This window comes from Eucalyptus grandis, chromosome 3 (assembly GCF_016545825.1).
Source record: "Eucalyptus grandis isolate ANBG69807.140 chromosome 3, ASM1654582v1, whole genome shotgun sequence".
NCBI lineage: Eukaryota > Viridiplantae > Streptophyta > Magnoliopsida > Myrtales > Myrtaceae > Eucalyptus > Eucalyptus grandis.
The window spans coordinates 7,963,515-7,984,289 of NC_052614.1; the positions used below are offsets into that span (position 1 = coordinate 7,963,515).

At 38.8% G+C, this 20,775-nt stretch overlaps 1 protein-coding gene and 2 pseudogenes across 1 annotated transcript; all 3 read left to right on the forward strand.

The window, feature by feature from the left end:
* Positions 1–1,261: 1,261 nt before the first annotated feature.
* Positions 1,262–4,716, forward strand: LOC104438980 (annotated as a pseudogene).
* On the forward strand, positions 4,405–8,169 carry LOC104436336 (mechanosensitive ion channel protein 10). Its single transcript, XM_010049078.3, has 6 exons — positions 4,405–4,557; positions 4,911–6,422; positions 6,504–6,624; positions 6,784–7,077; positions 7,166–7,368; positions 7,500–8,169. Exons 2-6 carry the CDS (start codon positions 4,981–4,983, stop codon positions 7,747–7,749), a joined length of 2,310 nt encoding a protein of 769 aa, XP_010047380.2. The 5' UTR covers positions 4,405–4,557; positions 4,911–4,980; the 3' UTR covers positions 7,750–8,169.
* Positions 8,170–8,706: 537 nt separating this feature from the next.
* Positions 8,707–20,775, forward strand: part of LOC104438981 — a 34,389-nt pseudogene continuing 22,320 nt past the window's right edge.

A 20,775-nucleotide genomic window follows, 5' to 3' on the forward strand; every position in this document is an offset into this window, starting at 1 on the left:
CTTATTGCCTTCGGATCTAGACTGTCTCTGACCGGTGGCTTCTCACCCGAGCTTGCTGCCTTCGGTTCTAGACCACCATTGGCTGACGACCTCCCACCTGGCTTTGGTCCGACGGGTCAGCATCTCTATTCCCATGGAGAGGCAGCCTGATGAGTTGCTGCCACTGCTGCTTCTGCTACTTCTGCGTCGTCCAAAGAAGGAGAAGGGAGCCCTAGTCCCTTTTGGATGGACGGCCACAATTTAATCCCAAGATCGGACGGCTATTATTTAGCCATGGCTTCGGCTAAATCCATGGGCTGTCAACAAGCTATGATGGTACCTGTTTTTAAAGGATCATAGATCGAAACCAATCCTAACTTCCAATCACGTGGGTCATACATTAGGGCCAACATAATTAACGGTCCATGTGATATTACTCCACATAATCGATGAGCCGGATTTTTAACTTCTTTGTATATATCCATGTCCAATCCACAGCCAATATTTTATCACGAAGAAATTGGAGAAATTTCGAATCGCTGGATTATATAGTAACATTACCAGTACATTAGTATCCATAAAGAAATTAAAAAGTAGTGGCAACTTTTCGTAATTTGAGATAAATGTTCAGGCTGTAGCCAGAAAAGGAAACTACAATTGCCAATACAAGAGTTTCTACAGCAAAGCAAAATTGTTTGTCATCTTATTTCATGCTTCAGAGGATTTAAATGAATATCTATTTACTTTGGACCTGTAAACATTTTCCCACAAATTCACTACCTTTTCTTTTATATTATTTTATGCTTTAATGAAATCACCATGTTATTTGTCATTTTCCTCAATCATATGTATTATCGACATTCTTGAAAAGCATGGTGCTCCATGATACCTTGTTTGCAAGTTGGTATCTAGAACTTTGTTGTCTGCCATATCATTGAATTCATCGAAACGGTAAGCAACAATGCCTTTTGAATTCTATAATCTCGTTGGCAATAATCACTTCATAAGATACTGATATATAAATAATGACGTAATAAATGTATAAGATATAGTAAGTGCGTGAAAAATAAGAAGTCTAAGATGAAAATACTGGCAATATATAATTAAGTCCGCCTTGCGTCGTAGTTCCCAAAACTTAATAAAATTGCAAAAAAAAAAAAAAAAAAAAGATTGCTAAGCTATGCAGTTTATAAACCCCATGAAGCGTATCTTAACGTTTCTCTCTTCTCGATCCAAACCCTAGAGATACAACGAGGCAATCAAGAGTGGGGATACACGTAAGATGAACGTCGGAGGCGATGATTACCGGATGTCCGCCAAGCCGTTCGCATCCCGACCATTGAGCGTGCAGAGTTCTCCAGCGAAGCAAGGCAGCCCGACTCCTCATCGGCCGCGGCGCGGGTTTTGCTGCGGGTTTAATGACTGCATCAGCATGGGCTCTACAGTCTCCACTGGCCTTCACCAGCAACAGCAAACATCTCTTTCTAGATTGGAGCGGCAGGTAAATTTGATGTGGTGTGACTTTTCTGGGACTACTGTCAATGTTTTGTCAATGTTTTCTCAAAAGCTGATGAAAAAAGGTTCGAGCATTAATGAAAAAAAGGAGTTAAGAGATGATCAAGTTTATGGTCGAAGCAAAGTAAATATGTTGGATTATAATGTCTCAGTGCTGCTGGTTTTTCGACTGATGTTCCTCTGTTATGTTTTCTTCTTATGGTTTATTTTTCTTGCTAAGTTGGTTATATTATGCAGCTGGTATTTTTGTTATTTAGAAAGTGAATTAGCATGTTTAGGTGCAGTTATATGCTGCACGTGTGTGTGTGGTTTGTAAGTAGTTATTGTTCTTGTTTAAGTTGTCCTGCACTCGAGAGTTTCCTTATATAGAACTGATGTACGCAAGTTCGTGTTTTGTTTTCTCTGTGCTTCTCTTCCTCATTTGAAATCTATAGCTTCTGATTTTCTGTCTCTTGTTTACTGTTTGATCAGTAACAACAAAATATAACTCATTTACTTTTATTTTTACTGTTTCAAAATTTAAGATTACAAGAATGTTCTAGTGATATTTCTGGTGAAATAACTTGCTCAGTTTGACTTGCGAATGAAAGGTAGGGGAATTAGAGAAGGAAGTCCAAAAGGAGAAGGAGCTTCGGATGATATACAGGAAGAGATTGGAGAGAACCCAGGATTACCTCCGACACTGCCTTCAGATAGCCAAAGACAACAGTTTTCTTCAGCTAATCGTCCACCACAAGAACAACGACGGACACGGCAACAATGACAACAACGGCAATGCTAATGACAACAATAACATCGACAGTAACGTGACGACTGACGAGAAGAGGTCATTCTCTCTCCTCAGCTCTACAATGGCAACGTTAGTCCTCAGTTCCCAGCTGGAACACTAGTGCAACCTCACTCTGATATTTCGATCGTGGTCAATCGGGCCAGGATCAATGGCTGGTACATTGAGCCACATGAGGTGAGTTCTCTCATTGAACTATGGTCAATCATAAGTTCAGTGGACATGGTTTTGGTTACAAAGTGAACTGCTAATAGAATCAAATCGCTATGGTTTGTGTGTAATCGAATTTGGATGTTATATTGACCTGTTGTTGCAACCTCGGCCCTAGATCGAGCTGCGAGAGAAAATAGCCCGAGGGACCACCGCGGAGATATACAAGGTGGGGTGGCGGGGCCTTGACGTGGCGGTCAAGTGCATCTTCCCTGACTTTTTCCACACAAACCAGAGCGGTGCCGCCTTCTTCGCGCAGGAGGTCGAGACGCTGTCGCGGCAACGACACCGGTTTGTGCTGCAGTTGATGGGGGCGTGCATCGACCCGCCCGAGCGCGCGTGTATATTCCTGGGCTCGACGCTGAAGGAGTGGCTCCACGGGCCCGGGAACCGGAGGAAGGGTGAGTGGGCGAAGCCGCTGCCTCCGCTCGGGGAGCGGCTGAGCCTGGCCATGGAGATAGCCCAAGCGATGCAGTATCTGCACGAGCAGAAGCCCAGGGTGATCCACAGAGACTTGAAGCCCAGCAACATCTTCTTGGACGATGCGATGCATGCGAGGGTGGCTGATTTTGGGCACGCCCGGTTCTTGGGAGATGAAGAGCTGGCATTAACGGGCGAAACGGTTAAATTCAAGACATTTGTTTTCTTGTAAACTGATTCATTTCGATGTCGATGTATCGAATTAGCAAACCTCATTCAGCAAGTCCGACTCAGTAAAATAACATTCTCAGGGACTTACGTGTATATGGTGCCAGAAGTGATACGGTGTGAGCCTTATGACGAGAAATGTGACGTGTACAGCTTCGGGATCATACTCAGTGAGCTCATCACGAGCGAATACCCTTACATCTAGACCGACTTTGGCCCCGCTCAGGTACTATGTTTCATCTCTCAATGGTCCCTCAAAATTTTCCCCAATTCAAATGCAGCTATTATATATTATTGAAATACTACCGTACATTCATCGATTTTATAATTTGTCTCATGTAAACAGATTGCAGTGGAAGTAGCAGAAGGCAGGCTCAGGCCTGCGCTTCCGGCGGACGAAGATGGCCAACTTGAAGAGCTTGTCCAAATCGTATGCCTGTCTTGGGATCAAGACCATTCAATTAGACCACCCTTCTCCACAATTACTCGCAATTTGAGAGGAATTAAGCAGGGCGCTTACAGAAAATGTTCAGATTTTGGAGAGGAATTAACACGAATTGTGATCCTTGAGGGTGTTAGTCATATGAAAAATTACATAACATGGAGCGTTTTTGAGGTAACTCAAAAACGGATTAAATATATCAAATATGAATCGATCCATTTTCGACGCGATCCAAACCCGACCCAACTCACTCATTCAACAGGTATACTCAAAAGGTCAAGCGTTGTTGCCTCGCCTGCCATTTCCTTGGCAGACCCGTAGCATTTTTATTTTATTTTTTTGGTAAAAGGTAAGTATTAAATTGACTTAAGCCAAAAAGCAGCAAGAAACTATACAGCAAGATATTGGCATCCAAAACAACTCACGAGAACAAGACTGTCAAGTGAGTAGAAGGGTGGCAAGGAAAAAGCAAGGTAAAAGCAAGGTAAAAGCAAGACCACCTACACAGAGCAGAGGAAAGTCAAAATGGTGGCAAAAGCAAACAAAGAACCTTCACAGGGAGAAAAAAATAACGGTAAAAGCAAACAACGAACCTACACAGGGAGAAAAAAAATAGCGGCAAAAGCAAACAACGAACCTACACAGGGAGAAAAAAATAGTGGCAAAAGCAAACAAAGGAACAAAAAAGCCTTTGTTTTCTCATTTTTCCTTTTTTTTTTTTTTTTTTAATTATCAACTGCTCTGTTTTTAGTAGTCTATGCATGGAACATCATATTAAGAACGCGGTGCGAACGGTACGCTCCTCCAGAAGACAATCTTTATACGCAAACTACGAGGGTATTGTTTCACTTCGATTGCTCTCGTTAGCCATTCATGCTCCTCAAGAGTCCTGTTTTGGGTCTTTAGCTTTCTTGCTCTGTTCTTGGGGAAGTAAGCTCAACGGGACGCTGACAGGCTCGCGCTAATCTTGGTCAAGGTACTCGGTTCTCTTGAATCTCTTCTTGGATTTTCAGTTTTTTCTGTTCCCATTTTTGAGCAACCCATTTTTGAAAATCTCTTCTTGGATTTTCAGTTTCGTTTCTTGATCGAGAGTCTTCTGCTCCGTGATCTATCCCTCTTACTTTATGTGTCCTAAGTTTGTGGTGACTGATTAGAGGTGAATTTTTCGGAAAGGGATAAACTTTTTGTCTGGCTCGAGTACTGGAGTCAGTCCACGAGCTCAGTCTTGTTATGCATGTTGTGTTGCCCTGTTGCTGTCTGCGTGTGCGCATTTCAGTATAAGTAGAACTGCGCTTGAATTCTCTCTTTTGCTTTACTCGTGCTTTCCAGAGTTTGAACCTCAACTGAAGCCTTGTAAGCGGTAAAGTTTTGAACTTTTGGGACGCGTCCTGTATCATGAATGGATTCTAACGGAGAAGGTCTAAAAGGCAGCGAAATCGCCATGTCGCAGAAAAGGAATGTCAATGGAAATGATATAGTTGTGAACATCCCGACTGAAGGGGATGCAAAAGCTGTGACTGAGGGCGGGGGCTTAAAAGGGTCGTCTCCCAAGGAGTTGGAAACTGCTGCTCCGAAACAAACCCCGGTGGATTCTGCCTGCCAGGCATCGAGTGAATCAAGCACCGTTGTTGCAAAATCAGAGCCAATGAGCTGCCCGTCTCCCAATGCTAACGAATCTCTTGTTAGGAAAAGGAGTCTCAACAGGTCGATTTTCTCAAAACGGAAGTCGAGGTTTGGGGAGCAACAGTATCCTCTTGATGCCACTATGTTTGAAGAAAAGCCCAATGCATTGTTGCAAGAACAAGCCGGTGGGCACTCTCCTTTCAGAGGCTCATTTAATCAGGCATCACCCAATAACAGATTGACACGTTCGGCCAGGAATGTTCCTGTCACTCCGGGACCAGCTGGAGGAGGAGGTGGAGAGGAGGATGACGAAGAGATCTACAAACAAGTCACTCTTGAATTGAGCCAAGCAAAGCAAAAGAGGATAAAGACCAAGGCTTTGGTCGAATGCACCCTGTTTTATCTCATTCTTGGGTGCTTGGTGGCTAGTTTAACGGTCAATCAATTGGAAGAACGTAAGTTATGGGGTTTACAGATGTGGAAGTGGTGTGTACTCGTGATGGTGTTATTCTCTGGCATATTGGTTACCAATTGGGTGATGCATCTCATAGTTTTCTTGATTGAGAAAAAAAATTTACTTCAGAAAAAGGTGCTCTACTTCGTTCATAGTTTGAAGAAAAGCATTCAAGTTTTCAGTTGGTTGGCCTTTGTTCTTCTCACGTGGGTACTGTTATTCAGTCGAGGCGTCAGGAGGTCAAAGATCGCCAATAAGGTTTTGGATTGCATAACCTGGACTCTTGTCTCTGTCCTTATCGGTTCATTCCTATGGTTCTTAAAGACTTTACTGCTGAAGATATTGGCATCGAGTTTCCATGTCACTGCATTCTTTGATCGAATTCAAGAGTCGATCTTCCATCACTACGTTTTGCAAACCTTATCTGGGCCTCCTCTTATAGAGGAGGCTGAGAGGGTGGGGAAAGATCCTAGTGTCCGCGAGTTTAGTTTCAGAACCATGAAGAAAGGTAAATTGGGAAAGGAGAAGAAGGTGATTGATATGGGGAAGATATATAGGATGAAGCAAGAGAAGGTTTCGGCTTGGACGATGAAGATGTTGATTGACGCAGTGACAAATTCGGGGCTATCGACCTTATCGAATACATTGGATGAAAGTGTTGATGATGGAGGAGTTGAGCAAGCGGATAAGGAGATAACGAATGAGATGGAAGCGATGGCTGCTGCGTATCACATTTTCAGGAACGTCGCTCCGCCAAGTTGCAAGTGAGAAACGAAAGAGTTAAGCCGATTAACAGATTGTTTGGTTTGTTTGGTCTTTTGGTAACCATGTTGTATTTTCTGCAGGTACTTTGAAGAAGAAGATCTTGGGAGGTTCATGATCAAGGAAGAGGTGGATCTTATCTTCCCATTGCTTGAAGGAGCAGAAACTGGAAAAATTGACATAAAATCTTTGTCAGACTGGGTGGTCAGTGTATTAATGTTTAATTCATTATAATTTTTGTCTGTTGCCCTTTTTCATGTAAAGAGCAGTTAACATGCATCGTCGCTCCGCACTGTCTTCATTCCAGTGACCTGTATTTTAATGTGAAGGGAGTCTTTAACGTGAGATACAATTTTTTTACAGGTGAAGGTTTATCAAGGCCGCAAAGCACTGGTACATGCTTTGACGGATACAAAAACAGCAGTAAAGCAATTGAACAAGCTCATGACAGGAATATTGATCGTCATTACCATCATCATATGGCTTCTTTTGATGGAAATTGCTACGACCAAAGTACTAGTCCTGCTTTCATCACAGCTTGTCATGGCAGCTTTCATTTTCGGCAACACTTGCAAGACAATATTTGAGGCTATCATCTTTGTGTTTGTTATGCATCCATTTGATGTTGGCGATCGTTGTGTTATTGATGGAGTTCAGGTAACTCTAAAGAGAAACGCTTCCACAACACTTCCACTTTTCTGTTGAGATGAGTCTGACTAATAGCAATTCCTATTTCTCATGGCAGTTGTTGGTGGAGGAGATGAATATCTTGAACACTGTCTTCTTGAAGCTTGATAATGAAAAAATCTACTATCCAAATTCAGTTTTGTTTACGAAACCTATAAGCAATTACAACAGAAGCTCAGACATGGGCGATAAGGTGGAGTTCTCAATTGATATTATGACTCCATTGGAAACAATTGGAGCAATGAAAGAGAAGATAAAAAAGTAAGTTGATGGAACTGCTACAGTTTCTTTCATTTCTTATTGCAAATGTTGTGGCCCATATAGACTTGTTTGGTACAGGACCATATGAAAGATTATGGCAACTCTTTCTAATGACTAGCCTTCTTGATCAGGTACTTGGAGAAAAATCAGCTACACTGGCGCCCGAACCACAACTTGCTTGTGAGTGAGATCAACAACGTGAACAAGATTAAGATGGGGCTCTACATCAATCACACAATGAACTTCCAAGATTATGCAGAGAAGGGCAGACGGAAGACTGAACTAGTCATGGAGTTAAAAAAGATTTTCGATGACTTGAAGATTAGATATAATCTCTTTCCTCGAGAGGTCTGTCTTTGCCAGATTGAGGATGAGAAATAGGCGTGAAGGGCAGGTGATGACTGCATTTGGCCGTCGAATAAATGCTCTGAAAATATGCCGAAGTCAGTGGTTTCGTCCGCTTGCTAAATAAAGGAGGTGACTAGGTCTTTTGATAAATTGGGCTACCTCACTGTTCTTTTCATATGGCGATGGAGCAAGGCCTACAGAAGACAGTTGCATCGCCTCGGGCATGTCAAGACAATCAAAAGACCCAATTACTGATGCACGATAATTGTGTATTGCAAAGCATACCTTAATCTTGTTCTGTCTTTTGGATGTTATGGGACGCGTTTTTTATATTGTGGCTTCGCGACTCTGTCCCAGTTGTTATTTGAAACATGGGGCTATGAATGATGTTAGTGAATGTAATCTACCTTACCTTGAGTATGAGTTATTTGCTCAGCCAAATACGTGTGATCATACGTATGTCTCCTGCACATGAATGTGTGCTCAAATGTGCCTTTGTGCGTGCATGTATTGGTGAGGTTCAGGCCGAAGACCAGAGGTTTGTCCACGCGGTTGCATTAGTGCAGGTGCATGAGTATGATAGAAATTGGTGGTTATGATGTTAGGCTGCATTGTCAAATGATCATAGGCATTGTGCCGATCCAGTAGTTTGACTGCAGTGTGCGCAGCGCGTGTTGACTCTTTAAATCTGTGAATTTCCAAGCTCTCGTCTGTGCAGAGTCCAATCAATCTCATTTATGCAATATCAATCGGGATAAGCTCGTTTCAAACAGGCAGGGGAAGAGGATGGAGAGAACCCAGGATTACCTCTGATACTGCCTCCAGATAGCCAACGACAACGGCTTTCCCCAGCTATAATTGTCTACCACAAGCACGATTATGACGAACACAGCAACAATGACAATAACAGTAATGCTAGTAATAACAATAACATTAGTAATAATAATAAAAACCAACGAGAAGAGGTCCTTCCCTCTTCTCAACTCTACGATGACAATGTCAGTCCTGCGTTCCGCTGGAACATTGGTGCAATCTTACTTTGATATTTCAATCGTGGTTGATCAAGCCAAGATCAATGGTTGGTACAGCAAGCCACATGAGGTGAGCTCTCTCATTGAATTAGGGTCAATCGCAAGTTTAGTGAACATTGCTTTGGTCACAAGCATACGGGGCAGACAAAATAGTGAATTTGCTGATCGATTTGAATCAACTCGTTTGGTGTGTATTCGCGGTGAGAAAGATCCCTAATCATGTAGCTGAATTCGGATGTTATATTGAACTGTCGTTATAACCTCCGCCGCAGGTCGAGCTACGAGAGAAAATAGCCCGAGGGACCACCGTGGAGATATACAGGGCCTTGTGGCGGGGCCTCGACATGACTGTCAAGGGCATCTTCCCAAAATTCTTCCACACAAACCAGAGCGGCACCACGTTCTTCACGCAGGAGCTCGAGGCCCTGCCGCAGCCGCGGCACCGTTTCGTGCTGCAGCTGATGGGCGCATGCATCGACCCGCCCGAGTGCACGTGGATAGTGACCCGAGTTCCTGGGCTCAACGCTGAAGGAATGGCTCCACGGGCCTGGGAACCACAAGATGGGTGAGAGGGCGAAGCCGATGCCTCCGTTCGGGAAGCGGTTGAGCCTGACGTTGGAGATAGCCCACGAGCAGAAGCCCAGGGTGATCCACATAGAGTTGATGCCGAGCAACACCTTCTTGGATGATGCGATGAATGTTGGGACGATTATTACACTATCCTTTTCCTCAATTACTCACAATTTGAGAGTAATTGAGCTGATGCTTACAGAAAATGTTTAGATTTTAGAGAGGGATCAATGCAAATTGCAGTTCTCCGAGCGTGGTAGTCATATGAAAAATTGCGTAGTGGAACGTTTTTGAGTTATGTGCAAGATGGATGGATAGTTTGTTACTTTACGTACTTCCTAGCTTTGTTAACATTACAATTTAGACATCATTAGTATGCTTAGCAAAGAAAAGAGGAGGTGATTTTGAGTAGACACGAGTTTCTTTTAAAGAAATTAATTATTCCGATTTTGAGCATTCACGCCTGTTGAAAATTATCAATGATGTGCTAGTGTTAGGGATGTCAACAACCGAACTGAAAATGTTTGGTCTCTTCAGTTCCATTCTTGTTCAGTTTTTAAGTAATAAGTAAAGGACCTTGGGTAGTTTGCCGGTTCAATTCCGTTCGATTTGGGTTTCATTTTTCGTATTTCTTTCAAAGCTGAAGATCAAAACATGAAGGGATTTGTGTCTCAACCATCAAATATATTCTGAATTCAAGTCGTTCCATTCATGAAAATTCAGTACGCTCGATTGGAAAAGAGCTGCAGTCATCGAAGCTCATGGTCACGGGCTTTATGCTGTGCTCTGTAATTTAACCGTATTCCTATCTTTAACTCTACTCCTATCTGACAAAATTGCTGATACGTACGTTCTGTTTTCATTTTGGATATGAAAGGCTCAATGAAAAAACCTTATGTTCATTCACAAGATATTCACGTGATATGTTTCAATCTTTAGTTCATAATTTGTTTTACCGATAGTTCCAAAAAACCAAAAACAAAAAAAAAACAAAAACAAAAACAAAAGAAAGGGTTTGCATCAAACCAGCGATTTCATCTTTTTGGCAGGATTTTGGGCATGTCTAGTCGAGTGGAAAAATATTGTTAATGAGACAATTACCTTTATAATATATGATAGCAGGCCACAGAAATGATGAACTCACGATTGCTTTACTAAACTTTACCTTGCGAGAAGGGCAAAAGGGAGAAGAAGAGGAAAATCGAAAATCTGAACCTAATTGGGTCATATTTGGTTCGGTTCAATTTTTTAGGAAACTTGAACCGCACCATTGACATTCATAACAAGTTTGTACAATCAATTATAGGAAAATCGCCATAAGTCTTATTGAAGAAATTTAATATGGCACAAAAATCTTTCAGTCTTTGTAATTAAGACCTTAAAGTCTATGAAACAAGCGCAATCAAGGTCTTCCTTACAAAAGTTTCCTGATTTTTCCTAGGGCATCTTATTTGGGTGCCATTTGAACTATTTTCCAACGTGGTGCTAGTATTCGCCATAAGGACTTAATTGACTTCTTTTTCGAAAGGTTGAAGAATTAATCTTAACCATTTAAAAGGCTTAAATAGCACTAGGAAAGCAAACATACTACTACATTCGATGCACTTTTTCTGTCGATTATCTGTCCTCCAATTCCTTTTTCTCACTGATGAAGAGATTTGGCTACCTAAAGATCCACAGAATAAGCTACAAGTCATGGACCGGTAAGCAGTAATGTTCAGATCTTTGAACTGTGCAAGAGGAGTTTGCATGTAATTGGTGGAAAATCAAGCAGATTGCATCCATTTTTCTGATTTTTTTTTTTTTTTGAAATTAACGTTCTATATAACTACGCCAACCATGAAGATTCATACTTTCGTGAGAAAATGATATGCTCATGTAGAAGTATTCTGCTATTCATTATTAATTTTTCCTTAAAATTGCTTTCGTTTTTTCACTCTTAGCAATATGTTTTTTAATTTGGTTGGATACTCTTAGCAATATTGAAGATAAGCGAAGTGTCAATACCAAATAGAGGAAGGCATGATATCGAGAAGGCTCTACTCAAATAAAGTGAAGTCATACTCACCATGCAAACTAAAGATCATGTCAGGCTGCATTATCAAATGATCATAGGCATTGTGCCGATCCAGTAGTTTGGTTGCAGTGTGCGCAAGGCACGATGACTCTTTGTAAATTTGTGAAGGTCCAAGCTCTCATCTATGTAAAATATTCAGCCAATCGGGATAAGCTCGTTTCAAATACGTTGAGTATCCCGCCCAAGCTCGATAAGGGGAAAGAAAAACATTGAATATGCCAAGGAAGATCCCCAAAATCCAGAAAGGTACTAACCTCAATAGTAATGACAACAAGGCTTCGTATGACAGGGGTATGCAAAGAAAAGAATCGTGTTTCTTTTTCTCGGTGTAATTTAGAAGTTCGAAGGTTTCGAACAATCTTCTTCTCCTTTTAAAATCCAAGTTTGCTAGCGCAAGCCTCGACAGTGGATCGCATAATCCTTTTGCTCAATATGTAAGCGAACTATCATTTTGAAATTGTGACACCAGCAAGGACAAATGCTACTTTCGGGAGGACTCTTCATTATTTTAGAGAACTGAAACATCTTCCTCCCATATGATGTAAAGTAATAATCTCCACCAAAATTTGATATATTTATAATGAGGATGACATTACCCTATTTATAGGCTTTAGGAGATCACTATTGAAGGTGCACATTGATCAAGGATGTGCATTATCAAATGAAATATATGAGAGATGTTCATAATCAAGTATATCTCCTTATATCGCTAATAGAAATGTTGCCCACCATTTGACCAAGCGAAAAATTGTTCAAAAAAGTGTTAAACCTATTGTACAACAGCAACTTTAGTTTTGAACTTTCTAATTATGCCAATTTAATCCTAAACTTTTTGATGATTTGTCAATACCGGTATTCCAATCAATTTTGGCTAGAGATTGATGACGTAGACGTCGGGCATTTTGGGTGCATTTAGTTTAGCATTCCCAAGGGACTTTTGGCATCCAAAGTCCCTTGAGAAAATGTTGGATCTTTTGGCAATTATTTTGAAAAAAAAATTAAGTGAAAGCTAGCATTAAGAAGGCTAGAAACCCAAAATTAGTAGGGATTAGTATTGAGTCTTCAACATTTGGCCAAATGCAAAAACTTATTTTTCTCTTCCAAAACTATCCTCACCAATTTTTCAAATTTCCGAATTTATCCCTCATTGTTTTTTTCTTTTTTATTATTAAAGAAAGACCAAGCCCTTTGTTGATTCGGCGAAGGGCTATGATTGTTGACAAGCCAGAGCCGAGGCCATCAAAGGTCGCACAACCTTAGGCATGGTGCATGACACAAGCGACTGCCGCCTAGGTCTTGCAGCCTCAGGTGCCCCTCGCCTGGGTCTTGTGAGGGTGGCATGTCGCCTGTGTTGTGCAACCCTCATCAAGGGTTGTTTAAGGTTGGGTGACCTCCGCGCCTTCGCTAGGGTCGCACAACCCATGCTGAAGGTCGCCCAATGACTAATGGGCACCAAAGTGCCAAATCAAGCTCGCCGGCTGTCGTAGCCATTTGCCTAATTGATAAAGGGTTTGGTCTTTTTTTTTTTTTAATAAATATATATTTTATTTTTTTTTTCAATTTTAAACAAATAAAAATTAAAAAAAATAATATTAATCAACTAAAAAGTTCAAATGTATTTTCTACCAAACTACATTTTTCTCAAAATTGCTTATCAAAGCATAATTTACCAAGTAGTCTTTGCATTTGCGCAAAGCCATTTAGGTTAAACTACTTTGCATTTTTTTAATGGGCTTTTAAAATACTTAACCAAATGTACTATTTACATGGCATGACCGATGCTGATGCAAACAAATTTTGTAATATTTTGAATTTATTTATTGGCCCTTAATAGTTAAAAAAAAAGAGAAAATAAAGAAAGTAAATAAATAAATGATTTAGAAAATTCTAAAAAATTGTCATGTCAAAGCTGACTTTGCTACATAAGACCGATGATATCCACGTTACTACTCCTGGTCAAATTAGCCAAAATAATTATATTGATAAATTGAAAATTTTAAGAATAAATTGACTGTTGTATAATAGGTTAAGAATTTTTTGGCTAATTTTCCCTTGGCTGTGGCCGACCACTTAACTTTTGTGCCCATCTTGATAGAGAAAATTCAAATGGGTAATTCAATGGGTCCCCATCACAATCACACTTTACTCATATCTCACTGCAAGTTCATTCTGAAACATCCTTCCGAAAGAATTCATCGAAAATGTTATGTGGAATAGTAGTTCGTGACGTTACCGTTCAATCATTTCATTGATGACGTGTCCTCAAGGGTCCCACCATGGGCATCTACTAATTAGGATGATACGGTATGTGATGCCTTTATCCAGTATTTACTCGTATGTTACTACACCATGTCGAGGACGATTAAATAGATAATCTTATAAGGATCTTGTTCTTTTTCTTGTTGGTCTCACCAATAATCGCATGCTCCTTCATTAGACGGGGACACGACTCATTGAAAGTTCATCTGATTGTGACCCGACATAATTTGCCGAGAAGAAAGACCTTTGACTAAACAACCAAAAAAAAAAAAAGGAAAAAAATGTTTTGCATTGGCATTAGATCGGACGACAACAGCGTCAATGACATAATTTACTCGAATTCTAAAAATTAAGATGGAATAAGCATCTTGATTAATCATATGTTTTATTCACGAGTTAAATACAAACAATGCACAAAATACGAGTAATTGGGTATCTTTTTCTTGCGAGCTATCATTCGATTTCAAGTTTGTTATTGTAGTAGAACTAAGCATGATCTAATAACTTTCAAATAAAGATCAAAATGCTCAATTTTGTTTGTCTTGCAATAATTTTTTTTTGCCGACCCTTAATAGTAAAGAGAGAGAGAGAAATGGAAAAGAAAATAAAAATAAAGAAAATGAAATAACTAAAAAAATTTAAAAAAAAAAAAAATTGGCATGTCACCGTTAGTTGTGTCATATTGGATAATTGGTGCTCATGTTAGCAATTTCTAGACAAATTTCCCAAAAGGTTTATATTGACAAATCATTAAAAAAAAATTAGAATTAAATGGGTGTAGTTAAGAGGTTGAAAATTGAATTTGTTAAAAAAATTTGGAGAATTTTCCCTTTGGTCAATCACATAACTTTTGTGCCCATCTCAATAGAGTAAATTCGTATGGGTAATTCAAAGGCACGCTTTGCACGTATCTCATTGCACGTTCATTATGAAACATCCTCTTGAAAGAATTCATTGAGAATGTTATGTGAGACATTTGTTCATGATGTTACGGTTCAATCATTTCTATAGATTTATGTGTCCACACGGGTCCCACCATATGCAACTATTAATTAGGATGACACAATCGGTGATGTCCTTACCTGATATGTACTCATATGATACTATGCCCTATCAAGGACGATCAATGTATCGCAAAAAGACAAGCTTATAGAAAAAAGATATTTTTTTTTCCTTTTCCTTTTTCATGTTGGACTCTCTAACAATCACATGCCCCTTTTTAAGATAGGGATATCACTAGTTGAATGTTCATTTGATTGCAACCCAACATAATTTGTTGAGAAGAAAGACATTTGACTAAATCCCAACTATGAACAAATTGCATTGGCACTAGACTAGATGATAATGGTGGTTGATGATATAATTTGATTGAACTCCAAAAATCGAGATTGAATAATCGTCCCAATTAATCAAACAATCCATTAATGAGTTAAATACCGACAATGTGCCAACGACATATAATTAAATATATTTTTCTTGCGAGCCGTCATGCTTTCAAGTTTGTTATCATAGTAAGAGTGGGCATGATTGATAACTTTCGAATAACAATCAATCTATTCAACTTGCTTCGTACTTTCCGAATATCCGACAATTTTCTTGGCGATGGCACGGCAAAGACGACTTGGAAGGTTTCAGGTTGCAGACATACCGAACGACCATAAACATTAAACCATCTTTGTACGGACATGCGGGTCAGATTGAGAAAGATGCTGTCATCGATCGAAGAACGAAGGACGGACGGAAGGAAAGGAAAGATGGACAAGAACTCTCACTGCGTGCATCACGTTCATGGGCACCTATAATGTAAAGAAAGGTGGTTTCTTATATTTTATTTTTCTTTTGTTTGCTTTTTGTATACTTTTTTAAATAGACCATGCTAATGAAAGTCCCCTAAATATTTGATAATGAATGAATTAAAATATTTCCATACATTTCGTTTCATTAATTGTCGTCGTTTCATATAGAATCAATATCTTGGAAATTCAATTATCTAGAAATAGCACACCGATCAAGTCTAAAATATTTCTATATATTTCTATTGATTGATTATCATTGTTTCGCATAGAATCAATATCTTGAAAATTCAATTATCAAAACATAGCACATTGCTCAAGACTCTTTCGATATATATATTATATCCCAATGGGAAAAACTCATGTTTGAAATCTCGAGGAGAACGATAGGGAAAAGAAAAATCAGCAAGTTCCAACAAACTTGGCTTCGTTGGGTCTTTGTGCTTACATTTCGTCTCTAATTTTAGTTTGTAGGAATTATTGAGTTTTGATAGATGGAAAATATGATAAATGTGCTTATCATCAATTGAAACTGCTATGGCGAACTGAGCAAGTCATGGGTAACCCCTAAATTAATTTAATGAATTTAGGCTCTGTTCGTTTAACGGAAAATGACTTATAGGAAAATATTTTTCCGGATTTTCCAGTGTTCATTTCACAGAAAATAAACTAATAAAGGAAAATGTTTTCCATCATTGGAAAAAATAACATTTAAAAATGAGGAAAATGTCTTCTACTTTTCAAAAGTGGAAAACATTTTCCATAACTTCTTCCACATTATTTCTTTTCACTAACACATTTTCATTTTATTTTTATGCTTTCTTTTTCTTTCTTTTTTCTTTTTTAAATCGAGTTTTCAATTTTTTTCCTTTTCTTTTTTTCATTCTTTCTTTCCATTTCATCTTCTTCCTTAGCCTTAGCTTGTTGTTAGCCACGGTGGCGACTGGCGACCAGCCGCAGCCAGCTAGAGCCTCCCCCTAGGCCGATGAGGCTCCGCCTAGCTCGATTTGGCAAAGCCAAGCTCACCCGAGCCTAGTGAGCTTGGGCCTCGCCAGATCCGGCGAGCGAGCACACTTCATATATCTCTTACCGCAAGTTCACAGTAAAACATCCTCCCAAAAGAAGTCATCAAGAATTTTATGTGGGATAGTCGCTCATGGCGTCACCAATTGATCATTTCATTGATTATGAATCCTCATGAGTCTCGCCACATGCGCCTATTTATCATATTAACAAGATCTGTGATCGTCTTGTCAGAATTGATGAGACAACTACTAATTGTTCTTAAAATTTAACCTATTATATTAATGTGTGGTTAATATTTAATTATTTTATCAACCACCATGCTTAGTTCGATCTTTTTGCCCAGCATTAAGCATTGTGAGATTTTGTGAGATTATTATTAATTATTTTAAAAAGTTAAGTTATTAGATAAATGTGTGATTTTATATTTAATTATTGTATCACCTCTTACTTTACTCGTATGGTGCTACGTACTGTCCAGGAGTATCATCGTACTGCAAAAAGACAAGCTTATAAAAGATCCTTTTTCCTTGGTCGGATTCTCTAATGACCACATGCTCCTCTATAAGATGTGGATAGGGCTAGTCGAAAGAAGTCCATGTGATTGTGACCCCACAAAATTTGTCGAGAGACAAGACCCTAGACTATGGGGGTGCTGAGTTGACGATACAATTTGCTTAATTTCCAAATTGAGATTGAATAACCGTTCTGATTAATCAAACAGCCGTTTACGAGTTAAATAAAGGAAATATAAGAAATGTGAGTAATCAAGTATATTTATCTTGTAAGTCGTTGATCAATTTCAAGCCCGTTCCAATGGAACTAAGCATGAACTTTGAACTTACAAATGACAATCAAATCGCTCATCTTAGTTTATCCTTTTCGAATATCCAACAATTTCAAGGTTAGACTTAGAAAGATGTTCTCGTCAGTCAAAGAAGGAGCAAAAGGAAAGATGAACAAGAACTCTCTCACAGCATGCATCACGTTTGTGGGCACCTTTAGGTTCAGCATGATTTTAGGGTGGAATCTAGAACTAGATCAATGAAATCCTGTCCGGTTCTAGGTTTCAAGGTATGTATGGTAAGTTTTAGGTTCAAAAAATTGGATAACATATTTCAACTTCTAGGTTCCAAGTTCTAGATAGGTGGAATTTGGAACTTGAAATAAGTTTTTTTTTTTTCTTCTTGATCTATGACTTTGTGATCCTATAGTATTCCATATCGTTCGATGATGAGTGCATAATTTGGAATCACTAGTCCAAACTTCCATCTTATGACTAAGCCTTTTACTTGGTTAATTTTTTCTTTTTCTTCATGTCTAAATATAGGTTGTGGTCAATTGATTCTAATAGCAAGTTGTGATAATTAAAGGTAATGATTTATTACAATCATTCAATTAATAATACATATGAAACTTGAGTAGAACCCCAAACTGACATGCTCCAAGTTCTAGGATATGTAGGGTAGATTCTAGATTCCAAATTCCAAAAAATAAAAAACACATTCTAAAGAATAAGAAACATATTCCAACTAGTAGATTCTAAGTTCCAAATGAAACATATGTAGAACCTTGAACCACTTACCCTAAGCACCTTATATAAAGAAATGTAGTTTCTTAGATTTTCCTTTTTTTTTTCTTTTTTGTATATTGTTCTTTAAATAGACCGTGTTAACACAAGTCATATGAATGTTTGATAATGAATTAATTTTAAAAAAGTCATAAATTTTAATACGTTGATCGACATCGTACCACACAGAATCAATGTAAAAGAAATTCAATTATTCAAATATAGCATGTTGACCGAAACTCTTTCGATATTTTTATACCTTGATGGAAACACCCATGTTTGAAAATCTCGAGAAGAATGACAAAGAAACGAAGAATTAGCAAGTTAAGCTGCCCATCTCACCGTCCGAGATCCGACGAGACCTGGCCTTATTGGGCCTTTTTGCTTATGTTTTGTTTCTAATTTCAGTTATAGGAATCATCAAAATTTAATACACGAAAAATATGACAAATGTGCTTCTTAGTCAAAACAGCTAAGCAAGTCGTGGGTACCTCTTAATCATTAAAAATTAGAACAAAATCTTAATTAACAACGTAGTTTACATAGAGAAGGAAGAGCATGAGAATCGGCATGCATGGATTATCTTTGCTTTTCTTGTGACTGTCAACGATGTTCTTAGAAAACCGTGCATGGATTATCATTTTAAATACGCTCCACGAGTTCCAGCACCGCCAAACAAAACAAAATCTTGATTAACAAAGGAGGAGGATTTTGTCTCCCTTGGATTGGATGGGCTTCTCGGCATCCATAAATGCTCCTCAGAGTCTTTTTGGGTTTTAGCTTTCTTGCTTTGTTCTTGGGGAAGTGAGCTTAACGGCACACTGACAGACCCGCTCTAATCTTAATTAAGGTAGACGGCTTTCTTGATCTCCTTTTCGCTTTTCGCTTTCAACTTTACCCCATTTTGAGCATACGGCCAGCCACTTGACCGTTTAGGGTGTGCATAGCAATGTTTTTATTTTGTCAAAAATAATTTCTCTTTCTATATTGGAAAACAATTTTTAGTAAAATAAGATGTTTGGTAATTATACAAAATTTATATTCTTGAAATAGAAAAAAATAAAAATACGTTTAATACAATTTATAAATTTTTATATTTATTTATTTTTCTTCTTGCTTACAAATCGCTGTCTTTCGCCACAGATCGCTAACTGTCACCACCGACCGCTGCTCATAGCCCACCGGCCATCGGAGGCGGATGGGCGGCCGCAGGAGGGGGCAACGACGAGTGGGCTATGGGCGGCGATCTTACAGCAGTAGTTGGCAGTCCTACAACAGAAGGCAACGGTCATGCGGCGGTGGGCGCCAAGCAACAAGAAAATAACGTCATCACATTGAGAGAGAGGCAAACCCATGTCGTTCAAAAGTAGGCACAATAAGCCCTTGAGAACCGCACAATGAACGATCCATGCGTAGAATAACACCTGTCGGGAGACTAACAGATGTGAAAGTATATGCAGAGAATTGTTCACACCTACACAAAAAAGTTGCACACCGATCTATGCATCTTTCTCCAAGTGAAAGAGTAAACTATGAGGCAACGGTAAATCTAAATGATTCCACAAGATGGTTGAAGAAAAGAACCCTCTACTTTCAGCCATTCAAATTTGTCCCCTTCAGCCCTAGAGGGGCTAACTTAATGAAGAAAAAGATCATATGAAAGACTAAAGTTCTGGAAAAGACAAGAAGATTGAAGCAGGAGGGACTAGGCTCGCATAAAATTACTGCAGGTGCATACCTTAAATCACACAATAGTAGTTTCATGCAAACCATTTTGTATTAACTATGATCAAATAAGTGGTGAGACTAGCATCCACGTGCTTTTCTCATAATTAACTTTGCAAGTGACAAAACTAAAATTTTCACAAAATAAAAGGGAAGCAAGGATGCATAAAGAGACTCTTTTGCTGCGGGACTGTTTGAAAGATTTCCTAAAGCCATTTCCTCTTATTATGCTTGTCAGGTACTTGGAATTGATTGTTATTCAAATGTTCTTAACCATGCTTGGTTCTACAATAACAAATTCAAAATTGATCAACAACTTGCAAGAAAAATATATACACGATTACTCACATTTCATAAATCGCTTATATCTAACATTGTGAATAACTATTTGATTAATTGAAACAAAAGGTTGTTCGATCTCAATTTGTAATTCGAACAAATTATATCACCTGCTATTGTCGTCCAATCTAATACGAATACTTTGCTCCACGTAGGTGTTTAGTTGAATGCCTTGCTTCTCAACAAATTGTGTTGGGTCACAATCAGATGAACTTCTTTCCACTACTCCTATCCTTATCTCATAAAGGAGCATTAGATCATTGGAGAGTCCAAAAGGAAAAAGAAAAAAGAAAATCCTTTATGACCTTGTCTTTTTGCGATACGTTTGATCATCCTTAACTGGGCATAGTATCATACAAGTGAATACTAAGCAAGAGCATTGTGGGTCATATCATCCTAATTAATAGGCACCGTCTAAGAATAGGAAATCAATGAAATGATCAAACAGTAACATCATGAATGACTGGACTATTTGAATTCTTTTAGAAAGATGTTGTGGAATAAACTTGTGATGAGAGAAGCATAACACATGACCAAGGTGGGGACCCTTTGGATTACTCGATTGAATACACTCCAACGAGATTGGCACAAAAGTTATGTGATTAGTTATAAGAAAATCATCCAAAAAATTCTAAACCTATCATATGACGGTCAATTTTAATACAAATTTTA